General features: G+C 30.9%; 3 protein-coding genes across 6 annotated transcripts; 2 read left to right on the top strand and 1 right to left on the bottom strand.

Annotated features, from left to right (window-relative positions):
* The first annotated feature begins 3,632 nt into the window (after positions 1-3,632).
* LOC121231954 (diacylglycerol O-acyltransferase 1C) lies at positions 3,633-10,342 on the top strand. The gene is made up of 16 exons (XM_041117112.1): positions 3,633-4,456; positions 4,680-4,760; positions 4,848-4,921; positions 5,060-5,135; positions 5,350-5,417; positions 6,019-6,142; positions 6,820-6,897; positions 7,153-7,254; positions 7,366-7,502; positions 7,979-8,060; positions 8,184-8,204; positions 8,675-8,737; positions 8,843-8,890; positions 9,043-9,105; positions 9,239-9,292; positions 9,887-10,342. The coding sequence occupies exons 1-16, from the start codon at positions 4,124-4,126 to the stop codon at positions 9,989-9,991; spliced, it is 1,509 nt and encodes a 502-aa protein (XP_040973046.1). The 5' UTR covers positions 3,633-4,123; the 3' UTR covers positions 9,992-10,342.
* Positions 10,343-11,446: 1,104 nt separating this feature from the next.
* On the top strand, positions 11,447-12,198 carry LOC121231955 (uncharacterized). The gene has a single exon (XM_041117113.1). The coding sequence runs from the start codon at positions 11,687-11,689 to the stop codon at positions 12,038-12,040; it is 354 nt and encodes a 117-aa protein (XP_040973047.1). The 5' UTR covers positions 11,447-11,686; the 3' UTR covers positions 12,041-12,198.
* A 1,885-nt stretch (positions 12,199-14,083) lies between these two features.
* On the bottom strand, positions 14,084-19,656 carry LOC107932235 (casein kinase I). 4 transcript variants are annotated; one of them, XM_016864201.2, is made up of 14 exons: positions 18,943-19,656; positions 18,807-18,847; positions 17,827-17,896; positions 17,497-17,645; positions 17,311-17,406; positions 17,155-17,225; positions 16,804-16,865; positions 16,639-16,702; positions 16,460-16,544; positions 16,198-16,324; positions 16,007-16,089; positions 15,863-15,926; positions 15,492-15,613; positions 14,084-14,776 (listed from the first exon to the last, which is right to left on the bottom strand). In XM_016864201.2, exons 1-14 carry the CDS (start codon positions 19,016-19,018, stop codon positions 14,507-14,509), a joined length of 1,380 nt encoding a protein of 459 aa, XP_016719690.2. In that variant the 5' UTR covers positions 19,019-19,656; the 3' UTR covers positions 14,084-14,506.
* Between the last annotated feature and the right edge of the window lie 493 nt (positions 19,657-20,149).

Below are 20,149 nucleotides of genomic sequence, written 5' to 3' on the forward strand. Positions count from 1 at the left end.
GGTTCCCCTGTTCTGACTTTGAAAAATCACCAAAAATTGAAGAAAAAATAATTAGGGGCTTAAAGTTATATGTTTAGAATCCCTAATGAGTCTATTTTCAGGAGAAATCAACAGGAATATTATCCGAGTTCTGTATTGTGAGATAATTAATTTTTAGTGAAGAAGGGACGAAACTGTCAGACAGCAGAATAGGGGTGAATTTAAAGAATAAACTGTACTTAATGGCTAAACCAGAAATTCTGAAAATTTTATTGTAAGAAGATTTATGAGTCTAGTTTCAGGAAAAATTAGTGGATCTTAATTTAGAATTCTGTAACTCAATATATGAATTAGTAATGTATTAATGAGTATGAATTGTATTAATTTCGTAGTCAATGTGGTACCGGAAATCTCGGCTAAGAAAGGACAAGACAAAGTCAACGGGAGTTAGCTCGAAAATTACAGTTTGTATTTCTATAATCTGAACTTAGTTATTATTTGTTATATTTATATACATATGGCAATTGTTAGTGTTAGAATTATGATGTTTTACAATTTGAACGGATTGATTTTGGTATGCGATGAATTTATTGAATTTATATTGATTGAATTATATAATATATATGATTTATGTAGAAATTTGAATATTGAATGAATATTATATTGAAAAATATATTGATTGGAAATATGAAGAAATTGATATGAATATATGAGATTGTGATATTTGAATATTTGATATTGAAAAGTGAATTGAATTGTATTGAATTATGAATTAATGTGAATAATTGAAATATATTTTTGAATTGAATGAAATTGTATGGATTGTGAAAATGGGTGAATATATGTGATTATCAGAATGGTATATTGATGAAAGAATTATTAAATTGAGAAAGTGAATGAAATACCCTATTAACTAGTCGGGCTGAGTCGGATATAATTGGCATGCCATAGGATCTGGAAGTGTACGGGATTTACCAGCTTTATCGATCAGGCACTTTATGTGTCGTATTTCAGGCACCTCGTGTGTCGTATCAGACACCTTGTGTGTCGTATCAGGCACCTCGTGTGTCGTTTTAGGCACTTTATGTGTCGTATACTGATCAGGTACTATGTACCGTTTTAGGCACAATGTGCCGTACTGGTGTGTTTGGGTTGGAATCCGTGTATCCGTCAAAGTCCGGGTTTGTTAATAGGGGTAAATAAGTGAAAGATAAATCGAATAAATTTGATTGATCAAGCTATTGAAATGAAACGAGAAATTGAATTGAGAATTGAAAAATTAGATATGAAATTGAAAATATGAACCAAAGGTTCATGAAATGATTGGAGTTCGAATTGATGATATATGATGCCACTTGATGAATTGAAATGTGATTTGAGATATATGAATCGTATGTATATACTGAAAGCTATCAGGGATAGTAAGTTGATATGATATAAATGAAATTGACTGTTATTGAAATGAATTAAAATGGAATATGATTGATAAGTGTATAGTTGAATATAGTTTAATGATATTGAATTGTGAGTAAATTAAGGAAAGCTATACCGAGTAGTAAGTGAAAGAATGGAGTAAATAATAATGAATTTAGTTAAGAATTGAACAATTATGTTATTGTGTTTATTATATGATTTGTATAAAATTTATATGGTAAGTATATTTATTTTTTCAATACAATTAAATGACAAATGACTTATGAGGTTAAAATTTTTCGATATATGAATAAAATATATAAAAATTATTTTAAATATATAAAAAGTGTGATTTAAACTAAATGGAGAGGGGCTTTTTCCAAATTATAAACAATACATATACCTATTATTAGAATTATAGTTATAGTTATAATGAGATTTAAATTAGAACTAATTTTGGATTAAAAACTTAAATTTTTTATCTTAAAATCTCTTGTTATGTATATTGTTGGCAAAAACCTTTAGAATACTTAAATTCAAGTAAGGGCGCAGGCAAGAGACATGGAAGGAAACTGGCTTCCTTAAATTGGGAAAATCATGTTTTAGAAAGTTTATAAATTACAAGTTAATATATAGTAAAATTATAATTAAGTTCCAAAATAATAAATATTTGATCTAATTCTTCGAAAAACTATAAAGGCATAAATCAATATAACAATGAAAATATATTTCAACTTCTCGTAAAGATATATACCTTAATCTCGAGCCCTTAAAAAATTTTTCTACTTTCGCATGCGGATTCAAATCTCATCATGCACAATTATCGTGAATAAATTTTAACTTGGATTATTCCAAAATTTTATTTTATTTATACTTAATATTAATTTAATTTAATTTTATAATTACTATGATTATAAAATTTAACATCAAGTTGAAACGCTTAACAAAGACATTTGACCTTCCGACAGCTTTTATTTCATGGAAAAAAGAAGCAATAACAACAAATAAAATATATAATAAAGTTCTTTAAAAGGATTTTTCATTTCCCATAATTATTTTTTAAATGTAAAATTTTTCTCAATTTTTTTTAATTCCTTTTCCAAAATTATTTTTATTTTTGGTTTGGCAATCGGCAATGCAACGGAAATTTGTTTGTATAGACCAACTTGACCTTACTTGCTATAATTACGTAGTACATTGGATTTGGTCTTATATCGTAATCATGAAAAATTAAATGGACAATATTTTATCATTAAATGCTTAATTTAAAATTGCCATATGAAAATTTTAAATAATTATTTAAAATATAAGTTAATTCCATCATATATCCCAAATTATAACATTAATTAAAATTGGACCTTAAAATTTAAAACATTTTAATTATATTTTTTTAATTATCAAAATTATATCAACAAAATCTTTCCATTACTAAAATGGTTAAATAATATATAAAATATTATATTACATAATTTAAAAAACAAAAAAAAAATCAAAGAAAAATAAATGTCCTAAAGATTTTTGAATCTTTTACGAAAACTTTATTATTCATTTTCTTTTTTTGATTCTACTTTATTTTTAATTTTTAAAATTTTTATATAATATTTAATATATCATTTAACGATTTTAATAATTAAAATTTTTTATTGATATAATATTAATAATTTAAGATATAATTACAACGCGGGTGAATTTAAAATGATAATAAATAGTTTGAGAATATATAGTAATATCAAATCTCAAATAACTAGAAAATATATACTTCTATGTATAATGGTTCTTAATCACACGCATCAGTATTATCCATCTTATAGTGGAAATGCCTAAATGTTCAATTTAGGCAATGCTAGTAATTATGGTATCTATCCGACACCATTCATTTTATGGTATTTTATTAATTATATTATTTAAATAAAATTATTTTCTTAATTAGAATATTTGTGAATATGTTATTTTTTATAATATTTGGATTTAAATTATTTTTTTGTTTGTTTTATAATAATATGAAAAATTTTGTTCACATTGAATAGTTAATTACAATTTTTCAAAAAATTAAATTATAAAATTTTCATTTTTTAAGAGATTATAATTGAATTTTAAATTTAAAAAAAGAATTAAAATATAATTTTATTAGTAAATTAATTTAAAATCTTATTCTTCTTAAGAAATATAATATGAGTAAAGTTTAAAAAATTATAAATTTTAAAATTTTTTAAATATACAAATCTTATTCGATTGAGCTTGTACAGATAACTCGAGTTAAAGAAGCAAAAGGCAAAGTTCCTTTTTCCACCCCTATTTTGCAACGTTACCCATCGTCAAACAAACAGGGAAGTAAGGAGCAAAGTTCTAGTCTTCTAGAGGGACCAAAGCGGCTAATTTTGGCGATTATGATTCACAATCCCCATCCTATCACTACACCGCTTTTACGTCATTCTTTTAATTTATTTTGAACTTTATATATAAATATTTAAAATTTTATAGTTTATTCGAGTTTATATTTTGACACCAAAAACCGTTTCAACTTTCCACTCATTCATCGCCACTTCGCGTGATTTCGCTTTTGCCTCTGTGTATTCGCTTTTTTATTTTTTAAAAAAAAATTAATTTTTATTTTATTTGCATGAATGAATTACTTATTTATGTTTAAGTTTCTGATTTTATTCTAATTCGTTAAACGTTTATTCCTTTCTAGAATTCTCTTTCTCTGTTTGTGTGTGTGTGTGTGTTTTGAATGGCGATGTCCGAGTCACAGGAGATTTCAGGGAGTAGTACGGCGACGGTGATCGGTACCTCACGTAGCGAGTCAGATCTTAATCATTTTGCGCCCCGTCGTCGAGCCGTGAATAACGCGGTCGATGCACGAACTAGAGTTGTGGAGCGTAACAATTCCGGTAATGGCGAGACAGTGGACGCTAGGGATCGAATGGAATCGGCTAATTTCTCGAGGGAAAACGTGAATGAGAATCCGACTAATTCAGATACGAGGTTCACGTATCGGCCTTCTGTTCCTGCTCATTGGAGGATCAAAGAAAGCCCTCTGAGCTCTGACAATATCTTCCAACAGGTTACGTTTACACGTGTTTTTTCATTTGAGATGTTCTTCATCCCGCTCTGTGTTGGAGTTTTTTTTTAATATTATTTTCTTTTATGTTGGTTGTGGTAGTTAGTTTAGGTTTATTACCGTTTATGACGAGCTTAATAGCTAAAAGAAACAGTAAAATGCTTGAGTTGTGTTGAATTTAGCATTTCTAGCTCTGATTACCGATTTTTCTTTGTAACATAAGCAGAGTCATGCAGGCCTGTTTAACCTATGTGTTGTAGTGCTTGTTGCTGTAAACAGCCGGCTTATTATTGAGAACCTGATGAAGGTTTGTTTCTTAATTTTAGTTCCCTTGGTGATTGGTTATGAACTTATGATTATCGGATTAAAGTCTTGTTGTTGATAAATGCTGCAGTATGGGTGGTTAATCAGATCTGGCTTTTGGTTTAGTTCGAGGTCATTGAGGGATTGGCCTCTTTTTATGTGCTGGTAATGCTTCCTTAATCTAATCCTAATTTTAGATTTTCTAAGAATAGGTTAGGGCTAGGCTTGCCTTTTTGGATTACCATTTTCATGTTTGTTATCATCATTTAACTTATTATCCGTTTCTGCTGGTTCACATTGCAGTCTTTCTCTCCCAATATTCCCAATCGCGGCCTTTGTAGTTGAAAAGTTGTTGCAACAGAATCAAATTTCTGAACGAGTAAGTGTTTCAACAGTAGTTTGCACCTATTGCTTTTGTTATTTCTGTACTTGAAATTTTAATTGAAATGAAGCGGCAATTAAGAAATTTCTTTGCTTTTTAATTATGTTTGGCTTCAGACATTAATGAAGTGTACTTATTCTTCTTAGAGAACAAAACAAAACTATGTCTTTTGAAGTTGCAGAAAGGTTGACTGCTAATTTCTATATTGCAGACTCTTATTTTACTTCATATACTGATTAGCACGCTTGCAGTTCTATATCCAGTTGTTGTTATTCTCAGGTGAACTTTTTTCCACCTTTAAAAGTTTTCAGTTGATTTTCTTTTTCTTCCAAGTATGTGGTTATCTGTTGATAATCTACTTAGCATTCAAAGATGTTACGATTGTCAGATTTTCCAATACTAGGATATATATATATGATATGTGTCCGAAAGGAGTATGTGTCAACATTGTATACTCATTTCTTAAAAGAAAATGCACATATTTATAGGATCATATCTTCATGATCATGTCTGAATATGTGTCAGACACAAGTGTCAGCCACATGTACTTTGGCGAAAACGAAGAGTCTAGGTACATGGATACCCATTTATGTAAATTTGCATTAGATGAATGCCAGAAAAGCTCATTTAAGGAATTTTAAATCCTTTTCTTCAATCATCACTAAACAATTTACCTGTTCTTCTTGGAGGTGGCTTGAGATTGGCAACTTTGCCAAAGTCTGTTTCCTGTCTGCTTCATTCTTTTCTGTTTAAACTTTTGTTTTTGAGGTCTTCTACTTGTCTTGTGCCTATTCAGTTTTCACATGTTATTTAAAAGTAAAATATGAAAGGGTAGTTGTTGAACAGTCTAAATTGATTGGACTTACTCTGAACTGTGCAGGTGTGATTCTGCATTCTTATCAGGCATTGCATTGATGCTACTTGCTTGCATTGTCTGGTTAAAATTGGTCTCCTATGCTCATACTAACAGTGATATGAGATCAGTTGCGAAGTTGACTGAAAAGGTAGGCTGCTTTCTGGTAGTAGCATGTTTATATTCATTAATATAAAATGAAAAATTGTGCAGGCTTAATACAGACAACAGCATGTAGCTCTATTTATGCTTCCCTGCAGTTCAGTTCCTCTTTCTCTCTTTTTACAGTTGAACCACATGTGAAATTAACAATTTCTTCATTGTTTTTGGGGTTTGTTTGGGAATTGAGAAATATGGTCCGGAGAAAAAGAAGTTGATCATAAATGCTTCTTGCTTCACATCACAAATCTTGTTAAAATGTTGGGTACATTTTAATTTGCATTAGAACCAGAAGGGAAATGCAGGGAGGTTTAGAATACATTTTAATTTGCATTAGAATCAGAAGGGAAAGGCAGGGAGGTTTAGAATAATAGCTGTTCACCAATTTCATTTTTCAACCCAAGACAAAACTGGATAGCCAACCCATATAGGGAATTTGGTAGCCAACTGTCTTCAGGTGGGGATACAAACACAGTTTGATCTGGGGCCGAGCTTTCCTTTCATTACTTCTTTCACAAGCTGCATTTGCATCCCCCCCCCACCTCCGAGTCAAAGGGAGAGCTTCCACATGTCTCTCTATCTGTATCTTCTCCCTTGTTTCCAATTTTATCAGTGTTATATTCTCTACTTAATTATTATTGGTTATTCAAATGATGTTGTTGCTGTTAGGGAAGTGAAGGCTGCATGTACAATGTTAGCTTCAGGAGTCTGGCATACTTCATGGCAGCTCCCACATTATGTTACCAGGTAACAATATTTTACTTTTTGCTGCACTGTAGTGCATTTTAGTGCCCAATGCTTAAGCCAGAATCTATTTTTTCTATGTACGTCATTTACCGAAATAGTTATTTTTTTTCAATTTCTAGTTTTGGTATGTTCACCTAGTCTGTGATTATGATTTGTCTTAAATTTTTGTTACTGTTTTCATAATTCTGATTCATATTTGTATTAAACAGCATTATGATTCGTCTATTGTTTTAAATGTTGATGAATTCTGTGCAGACAAGCTATCCTCGTACTGCATCAATTAGAAAAAATTGGGTGGTTCGTCAATTTATCAAGTTAATAATATTTACTGGACTCATGGGTTTCATAATAGAACAGGTGAGTGTCAATTCTTCAATTTCTACTACCGATGTTCATTTTTCTACCTGTTTTTTTTAGTCAGAATTTTTTGTCAAATGTTAAAATATTTTGTCTGTTTATAATTTGCAGTATATCAATCCAATTGTTCAGAACTCTCAGCACCCTTTGAAGGCGAACTTTTTATATGCCATAGAAAGAATTTTGAAGCTTTCAGTTCCAAATACATATGTCTGGCTTTGCATGTTCTACAGCTTCTTTCATCTCTGGTACATATCCAGTTATTATTTCCCGAAAATACAGACGTTTATCTCTTTTGATTTTTTATGGAAGTTCTGAAGTATTTCATATTCTGATTAATTGCTGCAAGTGCTTCATTTCTGCTTTTGACTATGTACATGTGAACTAGCTCTTTGCTTGATCATACAACTGACTATCTAGAACAGTATTGAACCACTCTCGAGCACCCAAATCTCTTCCCTTATTGATTGTTAGGGGGCTAGGAAATGCCATCAGTCTTTGCCAACCATGGTGCATCTGTTTTTTTTCTTTACCAACTTTTCTAGAATCTGCTCCTCTAGATGGATTGTTAATGCAAAACATTGCTGTTGCTGTTCATGCACTTGCATTAGGTTACATGCACATTAGGCCTAGATCAACCTTTTCTGGACACTTAAAAAGCATTGGCAGCCTGATATTTATATTGCATGCTGCATTTTACCCTTACTTATAGTTATAAATACAGGTTAAATATATTGGCTGAGCTTCTTCGTTTTGGGGACCGTGAGTTTTATAAAGATTGGTGGAATGCAAAAACTGTTGAGGAGGTAAGTTCTAGAATCTAGAGCTCCTTAAATGCTTTCTTCGGTTACATTGAGGGCAATGATTTGGTGAAATTCATTGAACCTTTTCTGTTCCTTGCATGGGTTTCGATTTATGGCTATCATCAGTATTGGAGAATGTGGAATATGGTACGCTTCATTTTACTCTCTCCTCATTGCTGTTGCATTATAGTGGTGGCCAAAATTCTAATGCTATATTTGGAAGATGAATTCGAGTGAATTTTATTTACTATATAAATTATAACAAGGAAATGCACATGCTATGCACAAATTAGTTTTGAAAATTAATATATTGTGTTTTAACGCATCACACTAGTTTTGAACTTTAAAGACCTTAAAAATTCAAGTTTCCGAGTACAACCTAAATGTTTTTATGACTTTCTTGTTTCCAACTATAGCATTCAACGTTATTGGGATCTTAATGCATTGTTGAATCCCCGTCTCTGTTTTTGCTCTCCTTAATTTTAATAAATTTCAGAATAAAATGGCTTCCATTGCGTTATATCTACTCTCCAGCTTTCTATATTTTCCCCTTCTCCCGATTCCCATTTCACACTCGCAAGAAAAAATATCGCTGACTGAATTTTATTTTATTACAGCCTGTTCATAAATGGATGGTTCGCCATATCTATTTGCCATGCTTAAGGAACGGTATACCAAAGGTGAATTCCCCCTTCTGAATGCTTAAGTGATTTAGTTATGATTTTTAACTCTTTAGTGGCAATATAAATAATTTAATTTGTTTTCATTTTTTCCTTGTTATTCAGGGAGTTGCCGTTCTTATCGCCTTCTTGGTTTCTGCTATATTTCATGAGGTATGTATTTTCGCCAGTCTCTTATTCTTTTCACTCGCCCTCGGTAGAGAGTTATGTTTCTCGTAATTATTCAACTTTCTTTAATTGCATCACCGTTTTGCCACATTGACTTTTGCTTATATTGCTTCGTAACTGTGTTCGATTCATTGCAGCTCTGCATTGCTGTTCCTTGCCACTTATTTAAGTTATGGGCTTTCTTTGGCATCATGTTTCAGGTACTAGCAACATACTCGTTTCTTGCACATGAATATAGCAAAGTGAAGATCAATAATGATCACTTTACAACTAATATCAGGCATTGGGATTTATGAAAACTTCTCTTCTTTTCCTTTTTAAATATTTTATCAGGCTCCCTTGGTCTTGATCACGAGTTATCTTCAAAATAAGTTCCAGAGTTCAATGGTATGTGCCTTTTCTTTTTTAAGTTAATTGTATCAAACATTTTCTTTGAACTATGGTTGAGAATTTAAATTGGTTTTAAAATATGTATCAATCAGGTTCTTCCGTCTATCTAGCGTAACATATTTAAATTTATTTTAGACACTTATATTCATATTGCATGAACAACTTTTATCTAATATGTTAAAAAGGAGTCTCCTTAAATTTCAATGACATTGTCCATATTTCTTAAAACGTACGATTATGCAAGTTGTTCATGTGATCAGGACCTTTCACATCAATGGTGAAGCTCAGGGTGGCAGTGGCCTTGGCCACCCGAAAGTGGTAGAATTGCTTTAGAGCCCATTTAAAAATTTTAAGAATACAAATTAGTAGTGGTAAAATTTTATTTTGCCCCCGCCAAATATTTATAATTCGCTTCTGGCCCCTCAAAAAAAATTTCTGACTTCCCCCTATTTCACATCATACCCTAGGTAGCATGTAATGCCTGGCAGCTAAGTTGACCGTAGGACTTGATTGAAATGATATTATATTTTGAGGATTTAATTAGAACATTCTATTGTTTTTTATTGGTTAAATTATGTGTGGTAATGACAGGTGGGAAATATGATATTCTGGTTCATATTCTGCATTCTTGGTCAACCAACGTGCGTACTTTTATATTATCATGATTTGATGAATCGCAAAGGATCAGCAGATTAAAAACAAGGATCAGCAGATCAAAAACTTACTTAAAGAACCATAACAAACACTTCAGTCCCTGATTAGAACATAATTCAGTAGCTGCTGAAGGTTTGGTAAATTTTTTTATTAATTTTGTTGTGCTTTGCTTTTGGATTTTTTTTTGTATATTCTTCATTTCATCATTCCGCATGCTGTTCCTCTATGCTGGGAAGATCAAATTCATAAGCAATTTTGGAAAGAAGAAAAATGCAAAAAAAAAAAAAAAAAAGAAAGAAAAAGAAAGAGAGAAGCATAAAGCACTTGCAAAGTCACAAATGTAATTCGCTTTTTACTTTGTTATATCAGTATTTAGATGATGATTTAGGCTTAGCCTTTTTGTCTTCTATTTAGTGTTTTTATTTTTTATTTTTTATAGATTTGTGCCTTAATTTAGTTTTGCAGTTTTAACAATTAGAGGTTTCTTGGTTGGTCGGTTTCCAAATTTTAAAAAAATTATTTTTGCCAAAATGTGGTCCTAAGTCCAGAAATCCGATAAATATATTTTTAATATTAATATTACAAAATTAAAAATTTCCATGCGTATCAAATATTTAGTTTTTTCATTTTATTTTTGGATTTGGTCTGGCTTTTTCCCTGATATGGTCTAAGAATTTTGGCTTCAAAACATAAAAAAGCAATTCAACTGGTTTCTGATTGGCGGTTCAGTTAATCTAATTTCTATTGGTTTTCGTTACAATTGGTTTGATCGATCAATTCAAATGATCTGATTTAGACAACATAAGGTAGAACTAATCATTTGAAGAAGTAGATTTTGATTTTATTTTACATTCATGATAAAAGATAAAAAATCGAAGAACCGAAAATTGGTTGAAATCGTAATATTTGAATGATTTTTTCAATGCAAATGAAAATAACGTGGTTATTGAAAAAATTAAAAAAATCTGACCAAACTAAAACATTATCAATGACAATGACCCAACCTTGGTTGGTCCTGTCATTTAAATTTGATCTTATTTAAAGTCAGGGCATCAAAAACTCAATAACAAGAAAAATTGTCTCCTCAATCCCGATGAAAACGAGGAAACAATATTCCATGGTATATTTCTGATTTTAGTTCCTTTACTTCGAAGTTTAAGATTTGATTCTCACCATTAGCTGTTGTCATTAAAGTGGCAATGGCACTGTTTTTCTTTATCCTGTCGATGTTTAAGATTGTTATGAAAAAAGCATGTAATCACTTTAAATATAGACTACTAACAATGTTATTAATTTGAATGTAAAATAATCAGATTATATCAATTTTTAATGTAATAAAGGGAAAATCTTTATAGTTAGACATATGATTTTGTTGTATTCAGTCACACAGCCGAAAGTACTCGAAATTTTAATTAATTATTTTCAATCAATAATACAAATTATATTTTAATAAAAAATAACTATGTCAATTGGGACTTACTAAGTATATCATATCAAATTAATATATATTAAAATCTCAAATTTTAACGTAAAAACGGGATTAAAACTACAATTTAACTTAATTCCCTACACACAAGGCTCCAAACCACAAAAATCCACTCATCCTATTAGGCATATCAGCTCACACAGCTCTAGGCAGATAAAAACTAAAAATGAAAAAGAAAAGCTAAATGCTCCCATAGAAAGAACAAAGGTATTCAAATTTCAATTCCTTTCTTCTTCTCTTAGAACCATTCCATGGAAAATTTTAGATCCAAATCATGTAGGGAAGGAAAGGCTCAACAAATGGAGAGCAAGAATGGCATAAATGGCATGCAAGATCTAAGGTGTTACAGTGCTTCCAATGGTGGTTCAACGATGAACAATGGACAAACCCAGATCCCGAATAACGTCGATAAGTTCAAGAAAAGCAAATCCAGCAATGGGTCTTGCTCGAAAAGCTGGAATCTCAATGACCCAGAGTTGAGGAGGAAAAAAAGGGTAGCTAGTTATAGGGTTTATAGTGTTGAAGGGAAAGTGAAAGGATCATTGAAGAAGAGTTTTAGATGGCTTAAAGAGAGGTATGTTAGGGTTGTTTATGGATGGTGGTAATATTAATAATAATTTATTAGTAAATTTGGATTTGTTTTTACCTTGTTTTGTTTTTTTTATGCTTCACTGAGATGGACCCTCTCGTTTTTCTTTTGGGGTTTGTACAATTTGGTTGGTGGATTTAAGTTGAGGAATGTTGATTAATTGAAGAATAGTATTCGAAATTTTGATCCAAACGGTAGGATAGTAACTGAATTTGTTATGTTAAATTCTGTATAATTGTAAGTTTAATTCATGTTTTTTAATTTTATCGTTTTTAATGCGTACTATTTTATCAATTGAATGCTTTTTTTTAAAAAGAAATTATTAAACAATGGGTAAATTATAAAAATAGTTACTGAGACATTATTGGTCGTTAATAATTTAATAATAAACTGATTTAACACGTTAAATCATTTTTTAAATAAAAATTTTAAGTTAAATTATACAATTAATTTCTATATGTTTTTATTTTGAACAATTTAGTTCTTTTTTATATTTTGTAACTTTTTTTTCTTTTTCGCTTCTCCTTCTATTTTTTTTCCTTCTTCATTTTTTTAATATAAATTTTCTATATTTTTTATTTGTTAAAATTAGTCCCTATATTTTTATTTTGGTATTAAATATTTCCTATGCGTTTTATTTAATCTTTTTTTAATTAGTTTTTTTATATGTTTTCAACTTTAGGTAAGAATTTTGTATTGATCTTTAATGAAAATCTAAAGGTCCTTTTTTTTAATTTTTAATCTTGCTTATTATAGACAATTTTGAATTAAGATTTATGATATTTTATAGTTATTGCTGAAGCTATGCAAATGATCGAAAAATAGATTATTGTAGTAATTTTACAGAATTGTTTGAACTTGATATTTCAATGAAGATTTTCATGAATCTGGTTAACCCTTTTGATCTCCTTAGGGTTAGCTTAGTTTCTAGTTCTTGGCATCAATTTGGTAAGCAAATCAATGTCTTTGGTAGAATCTAGCTTAGTGTTCTATATTATATATCGAAGAAGTATTGGTATTGGTTAATTCAATAGGATTGATTTTATTCATCTTGCAATGATCGAAAACAGTCTTTGGGCTTACACTGTTAGTATGTAATCAAATATATTTGACTTTAACAAATAAAGAAATAAAAAAATTAAATTATTCAAAAAAATAATAATTTAGGGACTAGTTTTAACAAATAGAAAACATAAAAAAAAACAAATGGAAATGGGAGGGGAAATAGAGGAAGAAATAAAAGAGAACACAAAAAAAAAGAAAAAAAAAAGTTAAAAGAACATAAAAGAAGAGTTAAATTACTCAAAACGAAAAAAAAAATATAAGAAGCAATTATATAATTTAACCTAAAATTTTTATTTGATATGATGATTGAACTTGCCACATTATATTATCGTTACACTGTTAATGACAATTAATGCTCAGTACTAAAATGTTACAACACGGTACCATAAGTGGCTAAAACGTAACATTTTAAACATAAGTGACTAAAATCCAACTTGAGACAAACAAAAATATTTTAATAGTTTAGCCTAAAACAATTTTAAATTATCACAAATTTACGAATTAAAACCAAATTCCACATTTACTATGAAATCAAATTTTATAAACAAATAATAATACAAAATTAAAATATATAAGTTAAATTTACTATAAATGCATTACAAAATTAGATTTAATCTTTATATTTTAAATTAATATTTTTAATTCAATCTTCATCAAATGATATCTATTAACTTCTTCAAATTTTACTATTTTCAAGATTTAATCATATGTAATACCTTATCAACTTGTTATTTTTACATTTTACTCATTAAAATATAATTAATAAATTAACTAAAATTTCAAATTTCAAAAAATATAACGATTCAAAATAATCCCATTAAAAATACAAACTAAATTTAAAACTACACATAATAAAAAACTAATAATTGAATTTAACATTACCATTGTTTTTTGAAAAATACAAAAATTAAAATTATCTAATTCAAAACATATATATATACTATCAATGCATCAAAGAGATGTAGCACAAATAAACAAAAAGAAAAGAAAGATATGAATACAAGTAAATAATTTACAATGCCATATAATTTCACATCTCAAATAAGCAACAACCACATGACTGACAAAACATATATATCTTTAAAAACAGGAAAGCAATACCATTTAATTAAAACAACAAAAATAAGACATGCCATACGACAAACACTGCTAAAAACTTTGACAGCCCAACACCATCCAAATTTTAAGCACTCAAAATGTTTGTCTACTTCACAAAGCTTTCCATCATCCAAGTGGATCACAAATTTTATGCTTTTCGGGTGTGCACTTGCCCACCCCATTAGTCCAAAATCAAGGAGAGCTCCAAGTTGCAAATTCCTTCGATAACTCGGACCTTTCCTCGAATACTCTGTTGGAAAATGTATTAGTACATCAACCATTTTCACGGTTTTACAACAAATTTTGTATATCCAAGCGTTTAATAGTGAATTCTCTCGTCGCTTTCAAATTGCAGGCCCTCGATTCCTTTGAGGGCCGCTTCATAGTTCTTGACATGACTGGTGTTTCTTGCAGACATTGACCGCTTAGGGTCGGCAGAATCAATGGGACTTCTTTGTCGACTTGAATTCTTTTGCAGTGCTCCGGGGCTAGCGTAGGCTGTACGAGAACGTTGTGGGTCAACATCGCTACCAGCAAATGCATCACGACTGCTAGAAACACCAGCTTGTCTTGAAGATGATCCACCTGACTGCCCAATAAACTAGGTTGAAGTAAAATCCAAATTAGCTGGCACTTGAAAGATAATAATGAAAACATAAAACAGTAATGAGACTACTTCATAGGAGCAGTTCAAAACAATACCAAATACATGTTACTAATTGAATTAAATGGTATCAAAAGCACATATCCAACTTTGGAACGTGCTTCTTGATTTAATGAAAAAAACTGACATGGTTGCGCCAGAGAAATTATGGAAAATTATTAGAATTTAGGTTAATGTTGGTCTCAACTACTAACACAAATGAAACCTTACAGATATAGATAAAAATACTATGGAGGCTTCTGTACTAGGAGTCAGATTGCATTTTGCCCCTCTACTCAAAAAATGGATAAATTAATCCTTGTTAGTTCAAAAAGCAAGTTGATCCTTTCTGTTAAAACTTCAACCATTTGTACTGTTGATCCGTGTACCTCATGCTGACGTACAGTGACTAGTTTTTAACGGTTTGCTCTTTGATATAAAGTACAGAGACTAGTTTACTCATTTTCTTAATAGAGGACAAAATGCAATCCGACTTCTAATACAAGGGCCTACATGGTACTTTTACCACAAATATATCATAAAATATAAATAGGAAGCAAGACAGTAACTGAAATGAAAGATTGACAAAAAAATATTGAACAACTATATATGCATAAGCACACAACCGTATAATGAAAGAATTACAATACTCTTTACTTACATGATCATTTGCAACTGGACTCTTCTGCTTTGCATAATTTCCAGAACTCATCAAGGGTCCTGATGCTCTCCGCCGAGAAGAATCCATGGATGACAAACCAGCTGCTCGTGTGTCCTCTGCAGCTGCAAGCAAGAGATGTGAATGGTCTAGTTCCAAGCATAACATGATCTTTTAGCTTGAAAGAAACATAAAAGCAATACAAGTTCCTAATCAAATATCAAAGAGAATTTGAAAACACGGGAAAAGGAATAGCATGCATGCCAGGTATGCAAACTATGCATGTATGTGTGAAACACGCACTTGAGTAACCAAAAACATGGATAGTAAAAACTAAAGCTATTTAAGACAATCATGTGGAGGAGAAAAGTAACCTGTGTGTCTGTCAGCATTCGCAATTGCAGGTGGCAGGGGAGAACTTGTTCCAGCACCGAGGCCCTAACAAAGACGAGCATTACAAAAGATGAATTCCACAGTGATTACTACTAAAAGATGTAAAACACTCTGCAAGCACTCACAAGGGCTCGAGCTGGAGGATTGGTCAACTGTGATTGCTGATACTTCAAAATGGTCCAATCAAAGACATAATCGAACTGGAAGCCTATTTTAGCAAGGAACAAAAACAGTACAGAGAAAATGCTGTCTCAAATTGATCTTCGTATATTAATACAAGTTAACAAAACGGACTGCTAAAAAAGCAAACCCCAACCTTCACGAATAAAGAGGTCACGAAAGATTCTTTTAAGATAAGCATAGTCTGGCTTATCATCAAACCTTAGTGAACGGCAATAATGGAAGTATGAGGCAAACTCTGTAGGATAACCTCGACATAAGGCCTGCAACAATGTCAATCTTCAGTCACAAGTCCAAATAAAAATCATAACTCTAAGGCATAACTCTACCTGTTTTTATTACCTCAAATTCTCTTTATAAAAAACCTATTGCCACTGCAGGATTTAAGAGCTCATTACCTCAATTGAAGTAGAAACTTTCTTCTCACTAATTTTCTCGTATTTCTGTTTTTTGGTGCCAGCTTTCAGGCCTTGCCAAGGAAGACTGTAAAAAGAATAGGCATTAATATTGAAAATTACCAAGGAATTGAACGCAAGACAATAAATAAATAAATAGCAGTGTAGATGGCAAGAATCACCTTCCTCTTAGGAAGTACATAAGCACAAATCCAAGAGACTCTAAATCATCCCTACGGCTTTGCTCTAGATGGTATAGAAGGGCCAAGAATCAAAATTAAGAAGACTTCAAGTAAGGTCTATATGTTGAAGAAAGGAGAACAGAAATAAAGATTGATCGTACATACCAATGCCCAAGTGTGTATTCATGCTTGCATATCTTGCAGTTCCAGTCAGATTCTTATTTTCCCTGAAACAGACATGACCAGGTAAATATATATATATAAATGGCTAGGAACATCAACAATTATCACAGAATAAATCAGCAAGGGAGCACTGAAACATAGACATGCCGGTGTCAATAAGTTTGTGGATCATCATTACCGCTGCTACAAGAAATATGCAATGTACAAAACAAATCATTAGGAGTCATGTGGGTTTTTTTTTTCTTTTGGGGAGGGGGGGAGGATGAAACAAATCCAGGTCTTTAAAACCATATGTAAAATACAACAGATTGCATGCAAGCTAAGTTCTTTCACCTGTATGGAATGTGCTGATGGGTTGAACTGTCTCTATATTTCTTAGCTAGACCATAGTCGATGATGTATACCTACGTGAAAGTGAAAAGCAATAACACATTAATTCTCCTGCAACATAATATATGCATATTAATATTTTGCACAGAAATCAGAAACCTGATTCGTACGCCTTCCCAAGCCCATAAGAAAATTATCTGGCTTAATATCTCGATGTAGGAATGCTTTTGAATGAAAAAATTCAACACGGTTGATCTGGAGAGAAAAAAAATAAAATGGCATGAAGTGACAAGACATTATCGGAAGAGGAACTAAAGTTGCAAATTTATGAGTCTACAGTATTACCATTTGATCTGCAAGCATTAGAACTGACTTCAATGAGAGTTTCCGACTGCAGAAATTAAATAGATCTTCAAGACTAGGTCCAAGCAGATCTATAACCAGGACATTATAGTCTCCCTCAACTCCAAACCATCTCAAATTTGGAATCCCAGCTGCCAAGACAAAAACGTCATGAGTAGAGCTCGTTACCATAGCTTATTGAGAAGAGGAAATTTAACAATTGCAGTCAGAAGAAACAAAAGTGAAAAATAAATAAACATGAAATTCAGAAACAACCACAATTTGAAACAAACACTTTATGTTTTAGAAAGACAAAGAAAATTCATATCATACTTCCTCCCTGCAGGATCCTGTATAACTTCGATTCGTATAACAACTGGGGATGCTTTGTCTTCACATTTTCCTGATCATTAAAGAAAAGGTCATTAACTTCCTCAGGTACCAAAAAGAATTTATTATAGCTAAAACAACCACAACATAGGAGAAACCACTACCAAAACTAAATATAAGCAAGCAATTCTTATACAGAAAATCAAAAGTTTAAAGTTTTGAGTAATTGGGTCAAACCAATAACTCGAGCAGAAAATTAATATAACCGAAACTGAATGCCTCCTGACAGAAACTTATAAGCATCATTGATTGATTGATAAACATTAAATGAATTCAGACCAAGTGAGAGAAAATAATGAGAATAACATGCATAAAATGATAAATCAGTAATCAACAATAAAAAGAAAGTCACCCTATTCAACCTTATTTATCTCAGGATATAACCATCCAGAGCATGTTCTTCATGTCCACTTGATGCAAATATTCACTTATTAACAAATTTGATCCTCTTTCTGATGAGATATGATGATCCCATCATTTTGAACCATAACTAATAATATGCTTTCCATTAATGGAGTTTGTGAAAAACCATAAGCATAATGTCAAGTTGCTCCAAACATCAGAGCACAATTTCCATGCTTCCCCTGAACCACCTCAAAGAAATCGAAATAGAATTTCTCCTTCACATGCACCTCGGCTAGAAGCCAACTAACTAATGAATAAAAGATTTCCACAACTCCTTACCTTAACATTATCCTATGGCTCGACTGCATCACTAAGTTCTAAACATTAGTTAACACATGAAATTTAATAGACACAAGCTCAGGTTAAAACCTAAACAGAGCAGCAACTACATCGCTACTTTTTAGAATGTTAAACTTAAAACTTAAAAGCAACAAACTACAGTCACCATACAAGAAAACAACCAAAGAGCAAGAAAATCAACAAAAATAGAAAGTAAATTTTAAACAAAGACTACTCACAAGCTTAATGGCAACTTCTTCGTTGGTCTGAATGTTCGTACCTGAAAAGGGAGATTATAAAAAATTAAAAAAAAAACACACACACAGCAAATTACACTCAAATAGGCAAAGGGAAAAAAAGAAGCACAGGACGAACCTAGATAGATCTCTCCAAAAGAACCACTGCCGATCTTACGACCAAGTCGAAACTTATTACCAACACAAGGTTCCATCAATCAACTTCAAATAAGTAACTAAAAAAAAAAGGAAATTCACAACCCTAAACTATAACCGAAACCCTAATTTAGAAAAAAAATCCCTCACGTTAAATAAGCGAGGAAATTATACGGCGACACTAAACTTCAAATCAACCGCACCGACAACCCATAAACATCCAGATGATCAATCAAGTAAAAAAATCTTTTAAAAAAATAAAATAAAAGAAGGGAGAAAAAAACTAGAATTGCGTCTTTTACCTTAAACCACAAACAAATACAAAATTAACAAGAACACCAAAAAAAAAACCTAGGGTTAGGTTAGGTTAATCTAAATGCGAAGAAGAAAGAAAAGAAGAAGAAGGAAAAGTAGCTACGAAATCATAATTCTACTTTTTTTTCCTATCACTATCTAAAAAAAACCAAAAAAATTAGCTTAATTTTCAATCTCTTAAAAAAGCAAAAAAAAAAAAAAGTTTGCCACTCTGATGATTTGATCGTATCGAAGCAAAGAAAAAAAATTAAAAACTTGCTTTAAACGACGGAGATGGATGTGTGTGCTTTTTTTTTTTTTCCTTAATTGAATGATGTTTGGGTCTCTCTCTTTTTTTCCTTAGCTTTTTCTAAATTCTAATTCTTGTTTTATTTTTTAATATTAATAAAATAAAATTCTTTGGCGAGAAAGAGAGAGGAGAGAGATGGGAATGGGTTAGCCACGCGTTTTTACTAAGCGTGTAAGGGATGCGAAGGTTCCTCTAAGGAAAAAGGTTTATTTTTCTCCGAGTCCCTATATCTTTCGGATCATTGAAAATTTAGTCTTTCTGTTTTAATTTCAAATTTTTGCCTTGTTTGCTTTAAAATTTATAATTATTATTAAAGGAACTTTCATTAAATTTTAATATTCAAAGGGCTTGAATTTAAATTAAAAGTTGTATTCATTAGAAGTATGTTTAAACACCATAGAGTAAATTAAAAAAATAAATTATTAGACTAATAATTACATTTTATAATTATAAAAAATTTAATTCCTTAGATATATTTGGCTAATAATAATTACATCATAATTTTTCATTTGTTTTTAGTGCGAACCGTAATTACACTACTTTATAACCAGAAAAATATTAATTATCATAAAAAATATCAATAATG

The sequence above is a fragment of the Gossypium hirsutum genome, chromosome A07 (genome assembly GCF_007990345.1).
Source record: "Gossypium hirsutum isolate 1008001.06 chromosome A07, Gossypium_hirsutum_v2.1, whole genome shotgun sequence".
In the NCBI taxonomy this organism is placed as follows: Eukaryota; Viridiplantae; Streptophyta; class Magnoliopsida; order Malvales; family Malvaceae; genus Gossypium; species Gossypium hirsutum.

Excerpts from the sequence above, each read along its gene's own strand:
- LOC121231955 (XM_041117113.1), top strand. The coding sequence starts at position 11,687 with ATGGAAAATTTTAGATCCAAATCATGTAGGGAAGGAAAGGCTCAACAA.
- LOC121231954 (XM_041117112.1), top strand. The coding sequence starts at position 4,124 with ATGGCGATGTCCGAGTCACAGGAGATTTCAGGGAGTAGTACGGCGACG. Across the intron at positions 4,457-4,679 it reads CTGACAATATCTTCCAACAG|AGTCATGCAGGCCTGTTTAA; the intron begins GTTACGTTTACA and ends TAACATAAGCAG. Across the intron at positions 7,255-7,365 it reads TGGGTTTCATAATAGAACAG|TATATCAATCCAATTGTTCA; the intron begins GTGAGTGTCAAT and ends TATAATTTGCAG.
- LOC107932235 (XM_016864200.2), bottom strand. The coding sequence starts at position 19,018 with ATGGAACCTTGTGTTGGTAATAAGTTTCGACTTGGTCGTAAGATCGGC. Across the intron at positions 17,407-17,496 it reads TAATGCTTGCAGATCAAATG|ATCAACCGTGTTGAATTTTT; the intron begins GTAATACTGTAG and ends TTTTCTCTCCAG. Across the intron at positions 16,090-16,197 it reads TGACCTCTTTATTCGTGAAG|GCTTCCAGTTCGATTATGTC; the intron begins GTTGGGGTTTGC and ends TTGCTAAAATAG.